Below are 17,485 nucleotides of genomic sequence, written 5' to 3'. Positions count from 1 at the left end.
TTCCATGTATTCTATCATACTCTGTGAGACAGTAGGTCGCTGGTGGGGTTTCGTGCGCATCTCAGAGAGACTAGAGAAACAACTGGGCATACAGAAGAAAATACCGAAGTGTGGCAAATACAGCTATGCCTCCTTTTGCCATATCCCATGATGAGGGTGTGTCCAAGGTTTGGGATGACAGGAGAGTTCCAGCATGTGGCCTCACCGCTAGAGTTGTTTGTCAAGTTTACATGGTGTAGAGCTTTTTGTCTCGTTCTGGTGCCTAAGAGTATCACTGCTGCGTCCCTGCTTATCTCTTCTCGTCCAAAGGGTGGCTCAAAATCGAAGAGAGTAGGTTCCTCGGGGGTTCTCCGCTTCACCCGTGTTTCTCCATCGTCTGTACATGTTCTCATTCGTGACCAGTCAAGCGCCAAAATGCAGTTAGAAGATTACACCGATACTCTGCAAGTTTATTTTAGACGGATATGTGGGCTGGTTCACGTGTTGGGAAGTCCCGTTAGTCGCCTTCTTCCATATCGTGTCCCTAGCTGCTGTTGTCTCGATGTACGAGCGGGTGCCAGAGTGACGAGGGTCGGAAATGGCAGCATGCAGCAAGGTTCGAATGGAGGAGAAGGAAAGGGAAGATGTGAAGGGCAGGAATTCCGAAAGCGAAAATGCACAACACTACAGTGGACTGGGCGGAGCTGGATCGTGACAAGGGGATAGTGAGCATGAGCAGGATTTTTGCACGAACAAGCGCGAGGGAGATGCACAGAGGTTCAGCGTGTGCTTTTTCTGTTCGGTTTCAACTACCAATTAAACAGTGGAGAGCACAAGAAACAACGGATGCAGGAGACCCTCAAAAGGCGGGTGACGGCGGGGACCTGACCCGCGTCCCACAGCGTCGTCCCATAGTTGTAGACCCGGCCAAACAGGTAAAGGGTGTTTCTTTTAGGGCGTGAATGTCAAATATGACTTTCTTTTCCAAGGATTGCTGTAGAATCATCGGTCCCTTTTCTTCGCGTAATCCGGTGCTGAATCAATTGAGTCTATGTTTCTGCTCGTCACATATCCAGTGTTTTTCGCTTTTTGTCTGCAACCCGTAGAAAACCCCTGGTTGTTGGGAAACGAGGGTATCCACCGTCCCCAAATGCGCATCGGTTTCGTGTGCCTGCGGGTGTATCTCTCTACAATGTGTCGCTTCCTCGATACATGGGTGCAGAGTGGTATCAATCAGCGTTAGCGTGTACCAGCATAGCTCCTTCAGCATCATCTGAGATACACGTAGGTCTCAGCATGCATATATATCTGAGAAGGTGTTGCAACGCATCTGTCTGGGCACATACGCATATGGAGACATGCATATGTTCATGTGCTGATGTGTCCCTACAGGTCTGTAAACGCCCCCGTAGAGAAATGTTCGGTCGTCTAGTGCCGGTTTTACCTGCTCACCCGTTAAATTGTTGTTCTTTGAGACTTGCCAGTTGGCTAAAGTTTTTTGCCGTTTTCGGTCCCATTGGTTTTGGTCTTCTCGCCTTTCACTGAGTCCCTTTTCCTCGTTGTACCTGTACGTCTCTTCGTCGTGCGTGAGGTTAGACACGCTGCCTTGTCCTTCCGCACCCTACGACCTATAGCAGTCTCTGTAATGATCGGACCTTGATCCGCAGAAAGTAAGTCCGTAGAAGATAGGCGGCAGCGTTTTCGTGAAGCATGGCCTTGCAGGGGGTTTCTGGAAAGTGTTAACGAAAGTCTAGCCACTGGGACAATAGGCGTGTTTTGTCCGTGTCTTTCCCAGGGGATGGAATTGCTACTCTTCACACAATAGGCTAACGGCAAACGTGGGAAGAAATGAATGGTGTTCTACGTGTTGTGCCGGTCTTGAATCCCGAGACAGGGGGGCTACAAAAACAGTGAGGAGCGGCTAACAGAGGAAGCTTGCACGGTGGAACGAAGCTTCACCAAACCGTCGGGGAAACCAGGGAAACGGCGAACAAGAGTTTGCTAGATTCATCTTCTAATATCAGTGTGCCTGATTCCGCTTTTCGATTTACTTTCTCTTATGCTAGTTGTTGTTCGTCTTGCTCACCGTTCTTTGTGGAGGCCTCATGCGCGCGTCTGTTTCATTCTGTGTTTTTAGCATTGCGCGTCTATGTAGCTGCCGAAGCTCTCTGATTTCTCCTTGTTTTTTCCTTGTCTTTTAATCTCCCCCCCTCGTTTTCAGCTGGTGAGTTCGCTCGGAGTGAAGACTGCACATGCGTGCACTTTCATCGCTGTTAAGCCTCATCTGGCAAGATGGATAGCACAGGCTGTTTCAGCGTATATTGGAATCCGATTCGTGGATTCTGTACACGCTAACACTACGAAGGAGAGTACCAAAGTGCAATGCCATGATGTTTGTACAGCTTGTATAAAGAGGTGACTCTTGAGAAGCCCAACGGGTATGTGTGTCTTCTCTAGAATCTTCAGTCTGTATCGTCACTCATGTGTATTGTCCAATAAACACGGAGCAGACCGTAAGAAAAAAAAAACCATATTCAGCAACTATCGCTCCGGTAGAGAATACGACGCGCAATTCCAGAGAGCGTTTTTAATTTGTAAACTCTGATAATTGTATATACATATATATAAAGAGGAGGTGGAAGGTGACGGTAGTGAAACCTGTTCTATCTATTTCTTCGCCCTTTGTACTGTTAATCTAGGAGGTATGTTATGCCACTGGATTCGTTGTCATATGCTCGCAATTTGTGTAGAGGCACAGTGAAGCGCGCATGAAGCACGGGTACACCGATATGTTGGTATTCTTATCCTTTTGTTATGGAATTGTGTCCTCCGTGCATAGGCAGGCAACAGTAATTCGTGGCGCGTCTATGTGTGTATACATGTAGGAGCAACTACTCCTGCACGCGCACTTGCAACCACACGTATGTTCCTGCTGTGCATGCGTCCTTTCGTGGGCGCGTAGGTACATACGTTGAAGAGTCTGCCAAGTGCCGCACACACCAAGAAACAGTCACGCTCTCCAAGAATCATGTGTTGCCGTTGTTGTGTTTTCATTCCTGGTGACGATCCCTCGTTTCCAGCAAGTAAGGTCGCGCAAGAAATTATTTTCGGTGAGGTTCACCCTTATTTTTTTCTGCGACGGTTAGCTGCTTACACGACTCAGTGGAAGCTGTGCACTGCCAGTGGTTCTGTCCCGATTCAACGGGCTTTTGCTTTTTCCACCTAACCCCGGAAAAAAATATCACTGTGCCAGAGGAGAGTGTTTGAAACGCAACAGATAATAAACTGTGCTCGTGGGTACAAGTGGCAGTGCCGTCGATCGTATGGTGAAAGTGTTGTATGAGTCAAATGTACTGCAGGACGTTTATTGCCACGGGCAATCGTTCGACTGACTTTTGGTGGTTGCAACCGTCGTTTTGTCACCAGTGTCATGTCTCTGTTGCTTGCTTCGTTCTTCTGTCGCTCGTCCCCAGCTGGTAAGTACCGTTCGTTTCCTGCGGCTCTATTTCGTCTTTGGTCAATAGTTTCACGGTAGCACCCGAAGTCTCGTTTGTCCTGTTTGGGGAGGCTGGAAAAAAAGGAGCAGGACGTCTAGAAACGGTGGCGTCTCACGAGGCCATTCACTCGTGACAGGGAGGGCAGAGAAAGACATGTTTGAGAACAGAAAGCAAGCACCCCGGGAGGATCCGGTTCCTCCACGTGACTCACAGGAAACCGCGAGATGTTGTGCGAGCCTTCTCTCTCAGAGTTTCCCGTTTCCGGTGAACGGAAATCGAATTCATGTATCCACCTTTGTGCGGCGCTAAATTGGCACCAGCGAGTGAGTTCGGAGGGTGAAATATCTTTACAGCCACCAATTCGCTGTTCCCTTCGTTCTCCACTCTGGTTCTGTGTGTGCTTACACATTTACTTCTCCCTTTGCGAGTCGCTTGCTCTATAGGCAGTATTTGATTTGTGTAGGAGAGACTTCGGTGGCTTCAATGTGGGAATAAGTTTTCACGTGGTGACGTCGTTTCTGTCGGGGAATACTGGTCACACTGCAAGTGCAGGAAGTGGTATGTTAGTGCGAATCCTTCGTTGTGTGTTTGGGTGCATGCAACGCTGCCAATCGTCACCGGTCTCATATAGCCAGACTTGGCGGTGCTCGCTCTTCTCTTTCAGCAAGTATGTCCACGGATTACAAGTCATATGGTTTTCGCTGAGCTTTTCCCCGTATATTGTGTCAAAGACTCGCCCGTCTCCGGTGCCTGCTGACGGTGATGTCTTCACACGAGTTATGTAGACGTCTTCTGGATGTCTCCCACAGTACGTCGTCAATCCATCTTTTGGATCGTCCAGTGGAGGCGCTCGTTATCATTGTGAGCTGGTAGCAGAGGAAATCGTAGTACTTAGAGATAGATAAAAAAGTGTCACGCGTCACAGTCTGCTTGGTACAACGACTGTTATTGTTTCGTCGTTCTGTTACACAGGTTGTAAGGTCTCATCCATCTTGTCATATGCTACCCCGAGGTTGTGACGAAACTGCGCAGTTCCGTCGCCTACCTTCTCGAACGAACAAACGATCATGTTGATAGGACTTTCAGGTGTATGTGTGAGCGCACCTAAGGTGGCCGAAGTGGTGTTTGAGTAGTCTTTTTACGGGCGGGACATGCAAAGACTTCAAGACATGTCATGAACTGATACGGTGCATGTAGGCATGGAGTCGCTGTTGTGTTCTGTATGTTGCCTCGTAACTGTTGAATGGGGATCTGATGCGGTGGCTTGGCTGTTCCTCCGTTTACCGTCAAAGGTGCAAGCTGTGGATGCAGACGCAGACTCTAGACGGAGGCGTCTTCTTCGGAATGTCTGTATCGCCATGATGCTTTGGTGATGAGGGGTGTGTGCCTGCTTCCGAATGAGAAAAATACGGGGACACGTGTAAAATATTTTTCTCGATCAATTTTAGCGGGAAGTAAGTCGGCAACCTTAGTGGAAGATTTTCTTTTGCTTCAAAACACCACGCCGGCCTCCAGTACTCGAAGAGAGCCATGATGACATGTTCTGAAATGCCTGAGTTCCGAATCAGCTGGCACCTCTGCGTCGTTGTGAAAATTCTGCGGCGATTGGTCAGTTGGGAGTTACGCATGACGTGATTTCTCTCTCGTGTTCCGGGCTGTTTCGTAGGAAGTAAGTTATCTTTGTCAACTGCCATTTCGTTCCGCTGTGCACTCGCATGTAGGCATTCGTTTGCACGTAGGTATCTGTGCATAAATAAGTAGTTAGGGAACAAGGTATCTAAACGCAGCAGTCGTCCAGTGTTTAGCTAGGGTGTTTGAAAATGGCCGCAATGAACTGTAGCGAGGAAACGAAATTGCCTCCTGCCCCAGGTCACAGATAGAACACCTTTTGTATTCCCTCGTGCGCGAACTGTCTGGTTTTCTGATGTGATCAGAGGCGGGTAAGTGCACGGTTGTGTTTTTTCTGAACCACAAAGACACTGTTCTGTTGCTGTGCTGAATGAGGGCGGCCTGTTGCTGATCGTTCGACATTGAGCGGAAGACAAAGGAACAGCATACAGCTTGATGTTTGCGGGTGGCCAGCGGTGTGTGTTTTTTTCTCATTTGCATTCATGCTGCTTCGAACGCTGCTTCCCTTTAAGAGGGTAAGCGGAGTTACGAACTGTCATAACTATTCGCGTTCGTGGTTGCATAGATCCTGGAAAGCAGCGGTGGTAGCAGGATTGAAAGGTGTCGACAATGCACCTTTTTCGCTATCAGGGAGACAGACGTATTCTCACACAACAGCATGTGCGTAAAGGATGAAGGCATTTGAGCTGCATGTTGTTCTCCGACGACGTTTTTAACGCATTCACTCAGTGTTCTTATTTGCGATGATGCCGTAGGTGTCGCTTGTATGCTTTTTTCAGAGATATCAAGAACGCGATGCGTCGAGTGGTGACGAGGTCCCCGAAGTAGGTTGTCTCCGCCACGAGACGCGCTGTGCAGATGTTTTATGAACGCTGTACTAAGGAAATTGTGACGGCTTCAGGCATGTACGGTTCCCTGTGTTCTGTTGACAACCAAAAGTTCTTTCCAGCATAACTCCAGTTTACACTACCTGACACCAGTTGACGGCTTGCAGAGCACTGACCAGATTTTGAGGTTCACGTGGTGCCCAGTTGCTCCTGCTCAAACCTGGATGATGGGTATGTCGTCGTTTTCCCAAAAATATGAGTTGCTTGACCGTGGCCATGGGGCACTGGCCTGCTTTTCGCAACGAAGGGGTGTTTCCACGCGACGCATCATGGCATAGACCCACTACTGTGTTCTGTATGTTGCCTCGTAACCGTTGAATGGGGATCTGATGCGGTGGCTTGGCTGTTCCTCCGTTTACCGTCAAAGGTGCAAGCTGCGGATGCAGACGCAGACTCTAGACGGAGGCGTCTTCTTCGGAATGTCTGTATCGCCATGATGCTTTGGTGATGAGGGGGTGTGTGCCTGCTTCCGAATGAGAAAAATACGGGGACACGTGTAAAATATTTTTCTCGATCAATTTTAGCGGGAAGTAAGTCGGCAACCTTAGTGGAAGATTTTCTTTTGCTTCAAAACACCACGCCGGCCTCCAATGCCGAACACCAAATAGAGCCATGGTAGACTTTCGAGACATGCCACTCCAGAGTCACGATATCGCCGGTACTTCGGCGATGCACATTTGCCGTGATGGGGTACTTCGGAAATATGAGTGATCACGTGGTTTCTGTTCTATTTCACGGTTTTCTTCAGGAAGTAAGTTCTCTTTATCAACAGTCTTCTTTTCCTCGTGGAGTTTTGACAGTAGGCGTATTCGTGTGAACATCTGGCTGTATTTGCGCAACCGCGTAGTTGAGTACTTTGATACGTGAATTCAGCAGGTTTGATTTTGTCAGCTCAGTTGTTTCAACTGAATTGAAATGGATTGTAGTGTGTAGCGGAATTGCTTTCTGTGTGTGGTTATTTACGAGAAACGTTCCATATCCTGTCGTGAGCGCAGTGTCAGATTTCCTTATCTAAAAGGGAAAGGTGAAGTGACGATTATGATTTTCATGGGACACAAAGTGTTGTCACGTCGATACGCAAAAGCAAAGGGGTCTTTCTGAACACTCGATATTTTGTGAGAGAGAGGGGAACAGCGTACAGCTTCGGGTATTTGAGTTGTCCACAGGGTGTGCGTCGTCTCCATGTTGCACTCTGCTTCGAACTCTCCGGGACCTCAAGTCGGGAAACGCAGTCACGAAAAGTTTTGTAAATCTCACAGTGCGTGTTTGTATGGAGCGAGGAAACCAGCAGTGGAGGCAGGATCGAAGGTTGGTTTCAGCGGTTCTCCTACCCAAGTACAAGCATTCAAACGTGGCATCTTGTGTGGAAATTATGAAGACATTTCGGTTGCATGCGGCTTCCTGATGACTCCATATTGCCCAGTTCCTCGCTGTGATTCGTGCCTGTTTAGGATGCCGAACGTCTTGTATGTTTGCGTTCTTTCAGCGCAGAGACACTCCTCGACCTCACGAGGCTGCCCATCAACTTCATGTAAGATATTTCCTCTCCGACTGGCACCATATAGTGGTTTTGAGAAATTTGCACCAGGGAAAGCTTAACGGTGTCGGCATGGACGGGTGCCTGCTTACTGTTGAGGAGCCCAAAACGTCTATTTAGTAATTTGGGATTTCACTGTGTAACCGCAGGTGGTGACTTACAGGGCACTAGTTAAAGTCTGTTTCTTACTTTTTGAGCAGCAACTCTTGCTCAAATGTCGGTGGTGGGTATGTCGTTGTTATCTCAGAAGATCGAGTTGCATTCCATGTTGCGTGGCTAGAACACGACCGATGTGGAAGAACCTCAGTGTTGTAGGATATCGAAACCGAGCACTTCTAGCTGTCTTAAGCAGTCCTGTGGGGTGCTCCGTCGTTGCCAGTGTAGTATGCGCGGTAATGCTCGGCAGCTCACAGTTACAGACGGCGCAGTTGGACCGCAGTGCCTCTTGCGCGAGACACAAAAGGCCCATCGCTAGAAAAACAAACTTTCCTCTGTTGTGTTGATGTCCTGTTACTGTAGGAGACTACCGCGGGTGCTTTACGACCACGGCGAAGACGCACGGTGTCAGGGGATGGCGGGGTAAGCTCTGTAAGAGGTGACTTTGTTTTAGTCGCCGACCAAGATCTCATAGCGTGACGGCCTCAGCGGTGTTTCGACGCGTTGCAAATACAGTAGCGTTGATTAAATAAATCTTTTATGAACAGGAAACGCACTCGAAAAATGCATTTCTGTGTATTTAGTCGAAAAACTTAGTCGCCCTCCTCTGTCGTTGAGATGGATGTAACGACTCTGCAGACATAGGTACCGCGATTTAAATTGCTGCTTATCCGCATCTGTAAGTGACGGTTGCATAGTGTCTTACATACTTAACTGAATCTGTCTTCTTTGGATATTAGCTCAGCTTGCGGGAGGACACGTGCGTGTAGCGTGTACCTGTACTCTTGCTTTTCTTCCAGACCAGTGTGACCCGGATAATTCTGATCGGCGGAATTGCTTTATTTCTTACCATAGTGGCTGGAATGGTCCTTTACAAAATGAGAAAAAGGTCTTCGAGCAAGCGCAAAGGTGTACAAACAGCATATAAACGTAGAGGGCGGTCTAGTCGAAAACTCGCTCGGTCAGGGTCCGAGTCATCTACAGCGGATGGTGGGACTGACGGTAAGCCTGCTCCGCATACACCTCAGCGTTTTCGACGAGCTCCCTCGTCTCTCAAAAAGCGAAACGAGTGAAGAAGACGCCACCTGAACTGGAGTTAAAACCCTCGCCGGCACCGTCGACTTAGCGGGATGGCGGTGAGGAAGGGAACAACAAAGGAATGGAAGAGTGATGAGCGAATATGAAGGAGGAAGCAAGCTTCAGAAGAAGGCAGAGAACAAGATAACCGCCAAATTTTCAGTCGTGTGAAACGAGGGTTTTGGGTTGCGAGGGACGGTAGCAAGGCACATCAAACTGTTTTGACAAGCAAACGTCAGTGCCGCGTGTTGCAACAGATGATATCCTTTGAGTGAGATGCCCAGAACGACAGCTTCATATTTTGTTATTTGTCGTAGTTGGAAGGGGAATGAAGTCGTGCTTCAAACGGTCGAATGTGGGTAGCTCGGGAGTTCTGCTCTCAGTGAGTGGAAGATGTGAAGTGCACGAGTTGGTAGAGCGGTGGCATCTGGTACACAGTGGCCGTGTAACAAGGCACTGCACCGTATCACTGAGTCCCTGCAAGAGCTGCAAGATACCAGAAAATTGTAGTGATCCAACGAACGGAGCTGCGGCACCGGAGTTTGGTTCATTGTCTCATCCGTTCGAGAGGCAGAAGCCAAGAATTCCGAAACAGTCGAGTGACCAGTCTTTCAGTGGGGGGGGGGGGGGGGGGAAATCGAATGTCCGTCCGTTTGTAACCTTCAAAGCAGGCCGCCTCGCGTATGTGCCGAATGCCATTCTTTTCCGTCTTTTCAACATGTGATCAAGTTGTCCGTGTTTTAAGTTGGCTAAACGAAGCACACTGATAGCGGCCTTGTTTTTTCCTTAATAGAACTGTGAGAACTGTGACGCCAACGAGACAAGCCTGGGATTCATATCGGGTATCGAGGAAACCTATTTGCAGTGACACCCTAGACCCTTTTCTTTTGTCACCTGCAGTGTCCCTTCAAGGATGGTAAGGCCTGAGAGCTGTCGTATGTCTGGGAAGTCACAGTGCCCCGGAGCCGTCCGGTTACCCAACCGGAACCGCTGTTGAAGCCTGGCAAAGCAAGAGCGATTGTGGTATTGGTGAATTTGTTGAGACCGTTAAAGACGAGTCGCTGGATGCGCAAGACAACAGGGTGTCACTTTTTCTGTACTGTGTTGTACTACTACGCGGTAGTTACAACGACGCTTCAGGGCATTATGCCCAGGGTTTTGGTCCAAAAGCAGGCTTCGTGCCACAGAGAATTTCTGAGCAGACACATGCAGTACCTGGTGTGAACAACAGCCGTGTGAAGTTACGTTAACGGGTTTTCAATTTAACTCACCAACAAGCATAACTCACTGGCCAGAAATCCACCGGGGAAATTAGTTCTGATGCATGAAGACGACCGTGCCTGACAGCGACGCATACCCCAGAATGCACCGCTTGTGCGGGTGTGTATGGTGTCTCACGGCTGAGTGGTAACGTACGAGGGATTTTCATTAGCAAAAGAGGATTGCAAACACGATGTCGTTAAGCACCAGAAAACTTAGCCGCTGCTGGGCGGCTTGGCACGGCAGAGGGGAGGACCTCGAATGATTCAAACTTTTTCCACTTTTCTTTGCCTTCCGTAGAAGACAAAGCCACACCCCTAGATACAGTTAGGTTGCCATAAACGAATTCAACATTCATCCGACGTAGCCTTTTCAACACGTCGATGCCTTGGTCATGGCTGCAAATCCGGTGCGCCCAACGATGTGAACCGAGACGAGAATCTGGTGTTGTGTGAATTGAGAGCGCCGACACAAGGAACAATTGACAGTCTGCCAGCATACACGCGCCCGGAGTCGTTTGCCACTTCTAGGTCGAAACGGTGTTACAGCAACATCTGCGTCGTTCTTCCCTGAATGTCTAAGCAGGTCTCCTGAAGCGGACCAGCATTGCTGATTCAATATTTCTCGATGAAGAAGGCCAAGTGCCTGAACTATTCCCGATACGAAGATCGAGTTCTTACAAGCGCGACAGGGGATGTTTTCCTAGTCTTCCGTGGCGCCTTCTGTAGGAGGATACCGGACCCGTATAACAAATCACCGTCCATCTTCCGCTTCTCTGCCAGAAGCGCCCCTCTCGTTCAAACTGAAAGTTTCAGGAGTCGAGTTTGGCTATGCGAGCCAATGTTCTCGCCAGACTTTTTTTCTCTGGGCTGTGTGACCCAACTACTCTACCTCACTCACTGCACAGCAGTCGGCGAATCCCCGTAAAGGCTGCGCTGTCTTCTTCCACTCTTACCTTTCTCTGATGGCAGGAGAGGGGATTCCTTTGTCTCGAGAAGGTAGAAATGAAATAAGCTATTTCCAGTCTGTTTGTAGATGCATCTGAAATTACGGTGACCCGGGGACGACTGCTGTCGCATCTGCAGCACAAAAAAGCATCTGCAGCAGTTCGATGCATGCAGGAATGCTGTTCGTCCTGTGCTAGACACTTTCCGCAATTGTCACATGCCCTCTCTAGCGGTTTTCTCTCTGCCAAGACGCATTTACCGCTTCGGTGTGTATTCGCTGCCAATTTCCGTTTTTCGAGCATATACTATGCTTCGTTTGTTTTCGTTCTTGGGAGAGCTTCTGGACGCGGTTTTGTGTGGTTCATCATTGCTTCCCCCGTGGGACTGACAATTGCCGTGCTCCTCCTCTCTGAAATCTGTACTAGATACTGGTGCCCCAATCGGAATATTCCGCCAGGCGAAAGGAAGAAATGTGAGACAGCAGGAGCGGAATCTGAAAAGACGCGGGGATAGTTTCCGAGCTCCGGTTTAGGTCGTCTGTGCACGTCTCCAACTTGCGCTGTTTACCCGGCCCCCAGTACGTTTTTCTCCCGCGTCCCACGGTGTCTCGTGAGAGCTTTTTTCTCCACTACGGAGACACGCGAAGCTTTGGAGCCGCCTTCGGTTCCTGGTTCTATTCAGAGACTCGGTTGTCGCGAAGCATCACGTTCCTGAAAAACGGTTTGGTGCCCATACAGGCTGTACGAAGTGTGAAGCACGGCAGTAGCTGAATATGCCAGCAGAGAGGGGCTGCCTAAGCTGTTTTCTCTCCCGGTAAACAGATGCTGTGGGCGAAGCCGCCCTTCTTTCCTGGTACGCCTTTCCGGGTCGCATTTGCCCACAAGACACCAGGAACCGAGTTCACTGTCCCTGCGCCCAGGTGGGCAAACTCTTGGGTAGCGTCTGTCTCCTCGACAAAGTCGGATTTCAGCGAAACAGCTGAACACAATAGCTCCTTACCCCATCTTTCTGTATCTCACTGGTACCGATTCGCCTGCGGATATCCGGCAAGCGCTTTGTGAGACTCTCAGGAGTGCTGTCTCAGTGTCACTTCACCGGGGCAGTGACCGCGTCGCGCGTTTTGATGCTCCCGCACTTCTTTCAGTCTTTGATTTTTGCACTTAAGCAAAGAACTCATTTTCTTTGCGGCTTCGTTCGAACGTTTCTTTTCCCGCGTTCCGTCCTTTTTCGTCGGGTTTTGCCCGTGGAGCTCTCACCCTTTTTGAACCTAACGTTGTTTGCAAAAGAGTGCTTCCTCTCGTTTTTCTGGTCAGCTGCTTTTTCTTAGAGTTCCACAGAAGCAAGGCAGCTCTGCACCTTTTTCAGTGCCAACCTCTTGAGCACGGATTCCCGAGGCATCCACGCCAGGAGCCTGTGGAGGACGGGAACGTGTCGCTTAGCGTGTCTTGCCGAACGGTCTCTGCTCTGACGCGTTGCGCTCCCGTGCTGTGCACGTCTTTTTGCATGCACTTTCGCGAGGATGGATACGTATTTGAATCGCGGAAATGCAGTCGTCTGCACCCTTCTAGCAGCACTCGCCTTGGCGGCAGTGGGAAACCACTTTTCGACGTATCTGTTTCAGGCAGACCCAACGGGAAAAGTGTCGATCGCCGAAGTGTATGAGTTCGGAGTCAACAATGCACTCCAAGTAAGCCAGAAAAGAGGAATTGCGAAAAAGACGAGTGGTTTGAAATTTTCCAGAGCGATAAAGTCGTCGTACATGGGTGAAACTGCGGCAGACCGTGCCGAGTACCTGTGGCTCAGGTATACGTGAGGAGCACGAATGGAGCTGCTCAATTTATCGAAGAAATGTTGGAGGGAATAGTCAGACGGTGGAATGGGGAGTTGAATCTGGAATTCCGGCGGCCGATCATTTGGGTGCCGGCTGGATTTGTTTTGAAAGAACAGCGTGGTCTACGGCTGTTAGGGCGTGTACTTTCTGGTAAGTGCCAGTGTTGATCACCCCGAAACCTAGTGTCGTTGTGAACATGTCATAGTGGGATCATGATTCACATATATGTCATGCTGTTTTGCATTGCGTGTCTTCTGCGCTGTGTGTAGGGCGAGCAAGCACAGGTGGCGCTGAATATCCAGGCAGACCTGACCAGTTGCTTCAATTGGAACACGCAGCAGCTTTTCGTTTACGTCATTGTCAGGTACGAGACGCCGAAGAACCCGCGCAACGAAGTGATTGTCTGGGATCGCATCATCACCGACCCCGATGATGCCATAATAGATTTCGAGGGCGTTATAAACAAGTACCCTCTGAGAGACAACGGCCGCAGTCTCCGAAACCGCACGGTCACTGTCGCTCTCGAGTACGCGTATCACCCGGTTGTCGGGGTCATCAAAAGTGGCCACGTCGCCTCTTCCACGTACACTCTGCCGTCCTCGTATTTTCGGTATGCCAAAGGCAACTAAAGCACAGGAAACAGAACAGGCCGGCTACTGAGTTCGGTAAAGAGACTAGTAGGTCTCCAAACAGACGGTCGCGAAAAGACACCGCACGGCGGAACAGGCTTTCCCGCTCGCTGTAAAAAAAATTCGGATAAACGCATGGAACAACAAAGCACTTTGAGGGAGCAACCATGGAAGGGCATAAACAAGGAAAACAGAGGGCGGAGCCTCTCATGTAACGGGAACCACTGGCCTGACCGTGAAGGCAAGCGTCTGTCACCGCACTGTACGGCGCAACAAAAAAAAGTTCATTTTGGGGTTTCAGTGGTATGCCAACGTTCTTCAAGCATTGTGGAGGTAAACACACCAGTTTCGGACAAATGTCGAATTTCTGCTGTTCTGCCCGAGCTTATCTTCTGGATGCAGAGGTTATTCTGCATCCGTCCCTGCGCCGTCTACGTGCCTCGGTAAACGATTGAGTGTAAGGCAACTCTGTGATTTTTCGAAGACGAAATCCGGACACTGTTCAAGCGAAACGGTAATCACAAAGAAACCCTCCTCTTCAGTATGCCCGCCACCCAAATTCTCACATCAGTCCGCTGCGGCCTAGGAGCGGAAGTCCCATCACACCCTGCCTTAGTGCTGCGAGCAAACTCGCCCCCGATCCACTGCGAAGCACAGAACAGAAATGGATAACAACTCTGTAATTGTATTTACCGAGTCCGGAAGTGGTATTGAGCGTAACAACATGCACATACGCGTGGACCAATCATGGTGGTGATAGAAATGCGGTGGTCGTTGCGATAGTCTGAGGAGAGTGGATCAGAGGGTCACATAAGTCGAGCCGGTCGTACCCGAACGTGGGAAGCGCTTCTCGTTGGTGACGATTAGCGAAATCTAGATGTCCCTTCCATGATGAGTGCTCTGCGTTTCTTAAGCATCGTTCAATGGTAGTAAAAACTTTCTATTGCTGGTCGCCGAATACTCTCTTCTCACTTACCACACCTGCCTGCTGCATCGGGACCTTCTGCTACCTACCAACCTCCGTGTAAACCTCGGGTAGCGTTCTCGCTCACACTTCCACTGAAAGCACTTTTTGCACGTTCATTGGTTTCCCGACAAAGATACGAATGTAGCTGGTGAAGATACAACGACAGCCGTCCTAAATCAAACTGACGCCATAGATAACTTGCGACTTCTTGCATGCAGGCTCGCTGTTGCTGCCGTCAAACGATCAACTGTGACAGGTGCTGTGGTCAGTGGTGTAGAGGGCTGATTCACAGTAATTTTCTTTTTTACATTCTGCGCGACGTCTTGTAGCGTAACGACTTAAGTAGAGTCGCATCTGTAGTCTGCAAACTGCGATATGGGACAGAACATGAATCGAGGAAGAATCTACATGATTTCACGTGCTGACGCGACGTGCGAACACCGTGAGAATGGGTGTTTTGTTTCACGTGTTGCGTAAGCGAAGTCAAGCGGGGGAGCATTATCATCTCGGTTACTTATGGTAGTGCCATAATCGCGTTCTAAAAGCCCCAAAGTTTCCGCCTGACCACTGTCAAAAAGCTACTGAATTGTTGCTATGCTTGTGCTGCCGCCGCAGTCCAGCTTCATAATTCAGAGAATCATCGGGAAAGACACGGTACTTCTTCGCAAGTTCGGGGCGGTCCGCACTTGCTGATAGGGTCGGTCAAATTTGATACGGCACCAGAGGCTTTTTCCTGAGAAGGCCTCCTCGGACACACTCACGTGAAGCCACTGAAGATTAGAGATATGCAGTTGCGCCCGGGGCACCGGGAGGCTCGGGGGTATTGCATACAAGAAGAAGCAAGCGAATTTGCTCGAATTTCGAGAGGGAGGACGGCATGACACAGTCAATGAGGCACTTTTTGAAGATGGAGAGATACGGCCAGAAGAGAAGGCTGAAGCCATAGGGGCTGATGCAGTTTATCTGTGGAAGTGGCGCGGAAGTCACACTTTCGATCATATCCGCGTGGCGCTTCAGAGCAGTTGACACATACTCTGCTTCAGCAGGTGACATGGAAAGAGTGTTGGTAAGCAATGGCAGGCAGACATGTTGTAGATCACGGAATATCAAGCGAATCGCTTTCTGAGAAAGTTCTATGTCACACGAAGAGACCGATGGGCCGGGAAGCCCCGGGAACGGCGCTGCCTCCAGTCCTGTCGCGGAAACGCAGGGCGCCGCCAGAGCTGCAGCGAGAGCTGACAATACTGGAGTGATAAACGCCAAAAGATTTCTCAGGTGTAACTCTGAACCCAGTGCCGCAGAGGCGGATGGCGTCTGTGGAAGGGACGACCCAACAGCGGCTGTTTTTTCCTGATCAAAAAGATCTATTTGGTGCTCAACCAGAGCTGAGGCGTCTCCATTTCTGCCTCCCGTCGAGCGGGTGTCTTCGTCGTACGAGACTGCCTCGGTAGCCAGAGTATGGTCTGCAGACGTTTCTGGCAGCTCTGAATCAAGAGGCCAGGGTGGCAAGAATTCTAGCGGAACAAGAAGGCTTTGCACAGCCTGAAACAAAGAGACGTTGTGGCACCCAAAGACAAATGCACGTGTGTGAGATGAGATACTCCGGACGTACTGAAAAACGCAGAGCAGTGCCAGATGATCTTTCAACGTTAAAGAGCAGGAAAGGCATGTTATACAGTACCCAGCTCGAGTCTTGAGATTATCCGAGACAATCGGGAAGCCTCTTGACTTATCATTTCCAAAACATCACTCCCGCCTCTTTCCACATCCAGAACAGGAATGTCAGGTGTTCGTGCGGCGGCATGTGGTACCGTTGCACACGCGATTGACAGCACACACAGCACTGTATGCTGATAATTCAATCTGATTTCCTATAGTAGCTGGAACTGCCTCTTGTCGCAAAATTCGAATTCTCTCACCTGATGAGAAGTATCCCCATCGCTCCCCTCCACATCACGAGGCCGTAATGCCCACGGAGCAGTCGGTGCAGTCTCAGATTCAGTGCAGTAGCCGCATCCCCATGCAGCCGCCTCTCCGTTCTCTTCCCATGTTGCTGTGGCTTCAGAGCGGGTGTTATCAGAGGGCAACGCCGCAACGGCGGGAGAGCTGCCTTCTCCGAACACTAAGTCTGGACAGGCCTCAGTGAGGATTCGCTGCGACTCTGTTGTCAGGGCGCTTGTCGCTAGGGTATCTACAAACTGAGGGAAGAACCGCGTTAATTGCTGTTGATTGTCGTTAGATACAGGCCCCTCGGAGGACTCCGCAGTCAACATGCTGGGGCATCCTAGCCTGGCAACGACGTTAGCAGAAGTGAAGCATGTCGTCCTGTGGCCGGAGACCTGTCGCGAATCTACCTCGTTGGTTTCTGAGTTAAACCAGACGGTAGCGCGCTCGTCGGTTTCTGAACGCGGTTCACCTTGCGCCTGCGTTGAAACCATTGCTGAAGGACACGTGCTGGGTTCTGACAAGGTAGCGAAACTTTCGCACTGTGCGTGAAAAGAGTCGGCTGGACGCCGTCGTTTTCGTGAAAGGGTGCGACGTTGAGGTGAAGCAAGCGATGACAAAGGCGCCAGGTCCTCTGCTGTTCTGCACATTGCCGGTCGCTTGATGGACCCTTCCAGCAGTAGTGGCAGCGAAAGCGATTGAAATGTTGGTGGACAATGTTCGGTGGCAGGCTGAGACGTTTCCGGAGGCGTAGGATCATGCAAATACTCGGGGGTGACCCCAGCGTCCATGATGAACACAGTGATTTGATACGAGCCTAAAAATGATGCGATCGAATAATATGAGGGTAGGAGACCGGCCATACGGGCAAAGCCTGTTCTTGTGAGTCAGAAGCATGATGCAAGAGTGGCATAGCACGCTATGTGAAAAAATGGATCCAGACGTGTTGACCTAAGAAAACGCGCCAACAAAAGGGGAACGCCTACACTCTCGAGCAAGCGAAGATGGTTCCAGTTCGTTGTGGTGTTCCCTGGTACTTCTGCTGAGATTCTACACTCTGGGCACGGCAAGTTACTCCAGGACACTCCTGGGCCGATGACGCTTGATAGCCATGTGAAACCACAGTTCTTTCTGGCCTTTTGAGA

The 17,485-nt window shown here is 49.9% G+C and overlaps 4 protein-coding genes across 4 annotated transcripts; 3 read left to right on the top strand and 1 right to left on the bottom strand.

Annotated features, from left to right (window-relative positions):
- Positions 1-4: 4 nt before the first annotated feature.
- On the top strand, positions 5-4,743 carry TGME49_300052 (hypothetical protein; the record flags this gene model as incomplete). The annotated part of the gene is made up of 5 exons (XM_018782380.1): positions 5-31; positions 310-330; positions 804-914; positions 1,372-3,799; positions 4,108-4,743. The coding sequence occupies 4 exons, from the start codon at positions 5-7 to the stop codon at positions 1,522-1,524; spliced, it is 312 nt and encodes a 103-aa protein (XP_018635200.1). The 3' UTR covers positions 1,525-3,799; positions 4,108-4,743.
- Positions 2,199-10,123, top strand: TGME49_300055 (hypothetical protein). The gene is made up of 7 exons (XM_018782381.1): positions 2,199-4,451; positions 5,411-5,620; positions 5,885-5,929; positions 6,612-6,743; positions 7,479-7,523; positions 8,049-8,108; positions 8,486-10,123. The coding sequence occupies exons 2-7, from the start codon at positions 5,588-5,590 to the stop codon at positions 8,756-8,758; spliced, it is 588 nt and encodes a 195-aa protein (XP_018635199.1). The 5' UTR covers positions 2,199-4,451; positions 5,411-5,587; the 3' UTR covers positions 8,759-10,123.
- Positions 10,124-11,151: 1,028 nt separating this feature from the next.
- On the top strand, positions 11,152-13,944 carry TGME49_300060 (signal peptidase subunit protein). The gene is made up of 2 exons (XM_002371688.2): positions 11,152-12,656; positions 13,070-13,944. The coding sequence occupies exons 1-2, from the start codon at positions 12,489-12,491 to the stop codon at positions 13,427-13,429; spliced, it is 528 nt and encodes a 175-aa protein (XP_002371729.1). The 5' UTR covers positions 11,152-12,488; the 3' UTR covers positions 13,430-13,944.
- A 1,229-nt stretch (positions 13,945-15,173) lies between these two features.
- TGME49_300070 (hypothetical protein) lies at positions 15,174-17,449 on the bottom strand (the record flags this gene model as incomplete). The annotated part of the gene is made up of 2 exons (XM_002371689.2): positions 16,316-17,449; positions 15,174-15,938 (listed from the first exon to the last, which is right to left on the bottom strand). The coding sequence occupies exons 1-2, from the start codon at positions 17,201-17,203 to the stop codon at positions 15,174-15,176; spliced, it is 1,653 nt and encodes a 550-aa protein (XP_002371730.2). The 5' UTR covers positions 17,204-17,449.
- Between the last annotated feature and the right edge of the window lie 36 nt (positions 17,450-17,485).

This window comes from Toxoplasma gondii, chromosome XII (assembly GCF_000006565.2).
Source record: "Toxoplasma gondii ME49 chromosome XII, whole genome shotgun sequence".
Classification (NCBI taxonomy): domain Eukaryota; phylum Apicomplexa; class Conoidasida; order Eucoccidiorida; family Sarcocystidae; genus Toxoplasma; species Toxoplasma gondii.
This window is presented reverse-complemented; position numbering and strand designations above follow the sequence as displayed.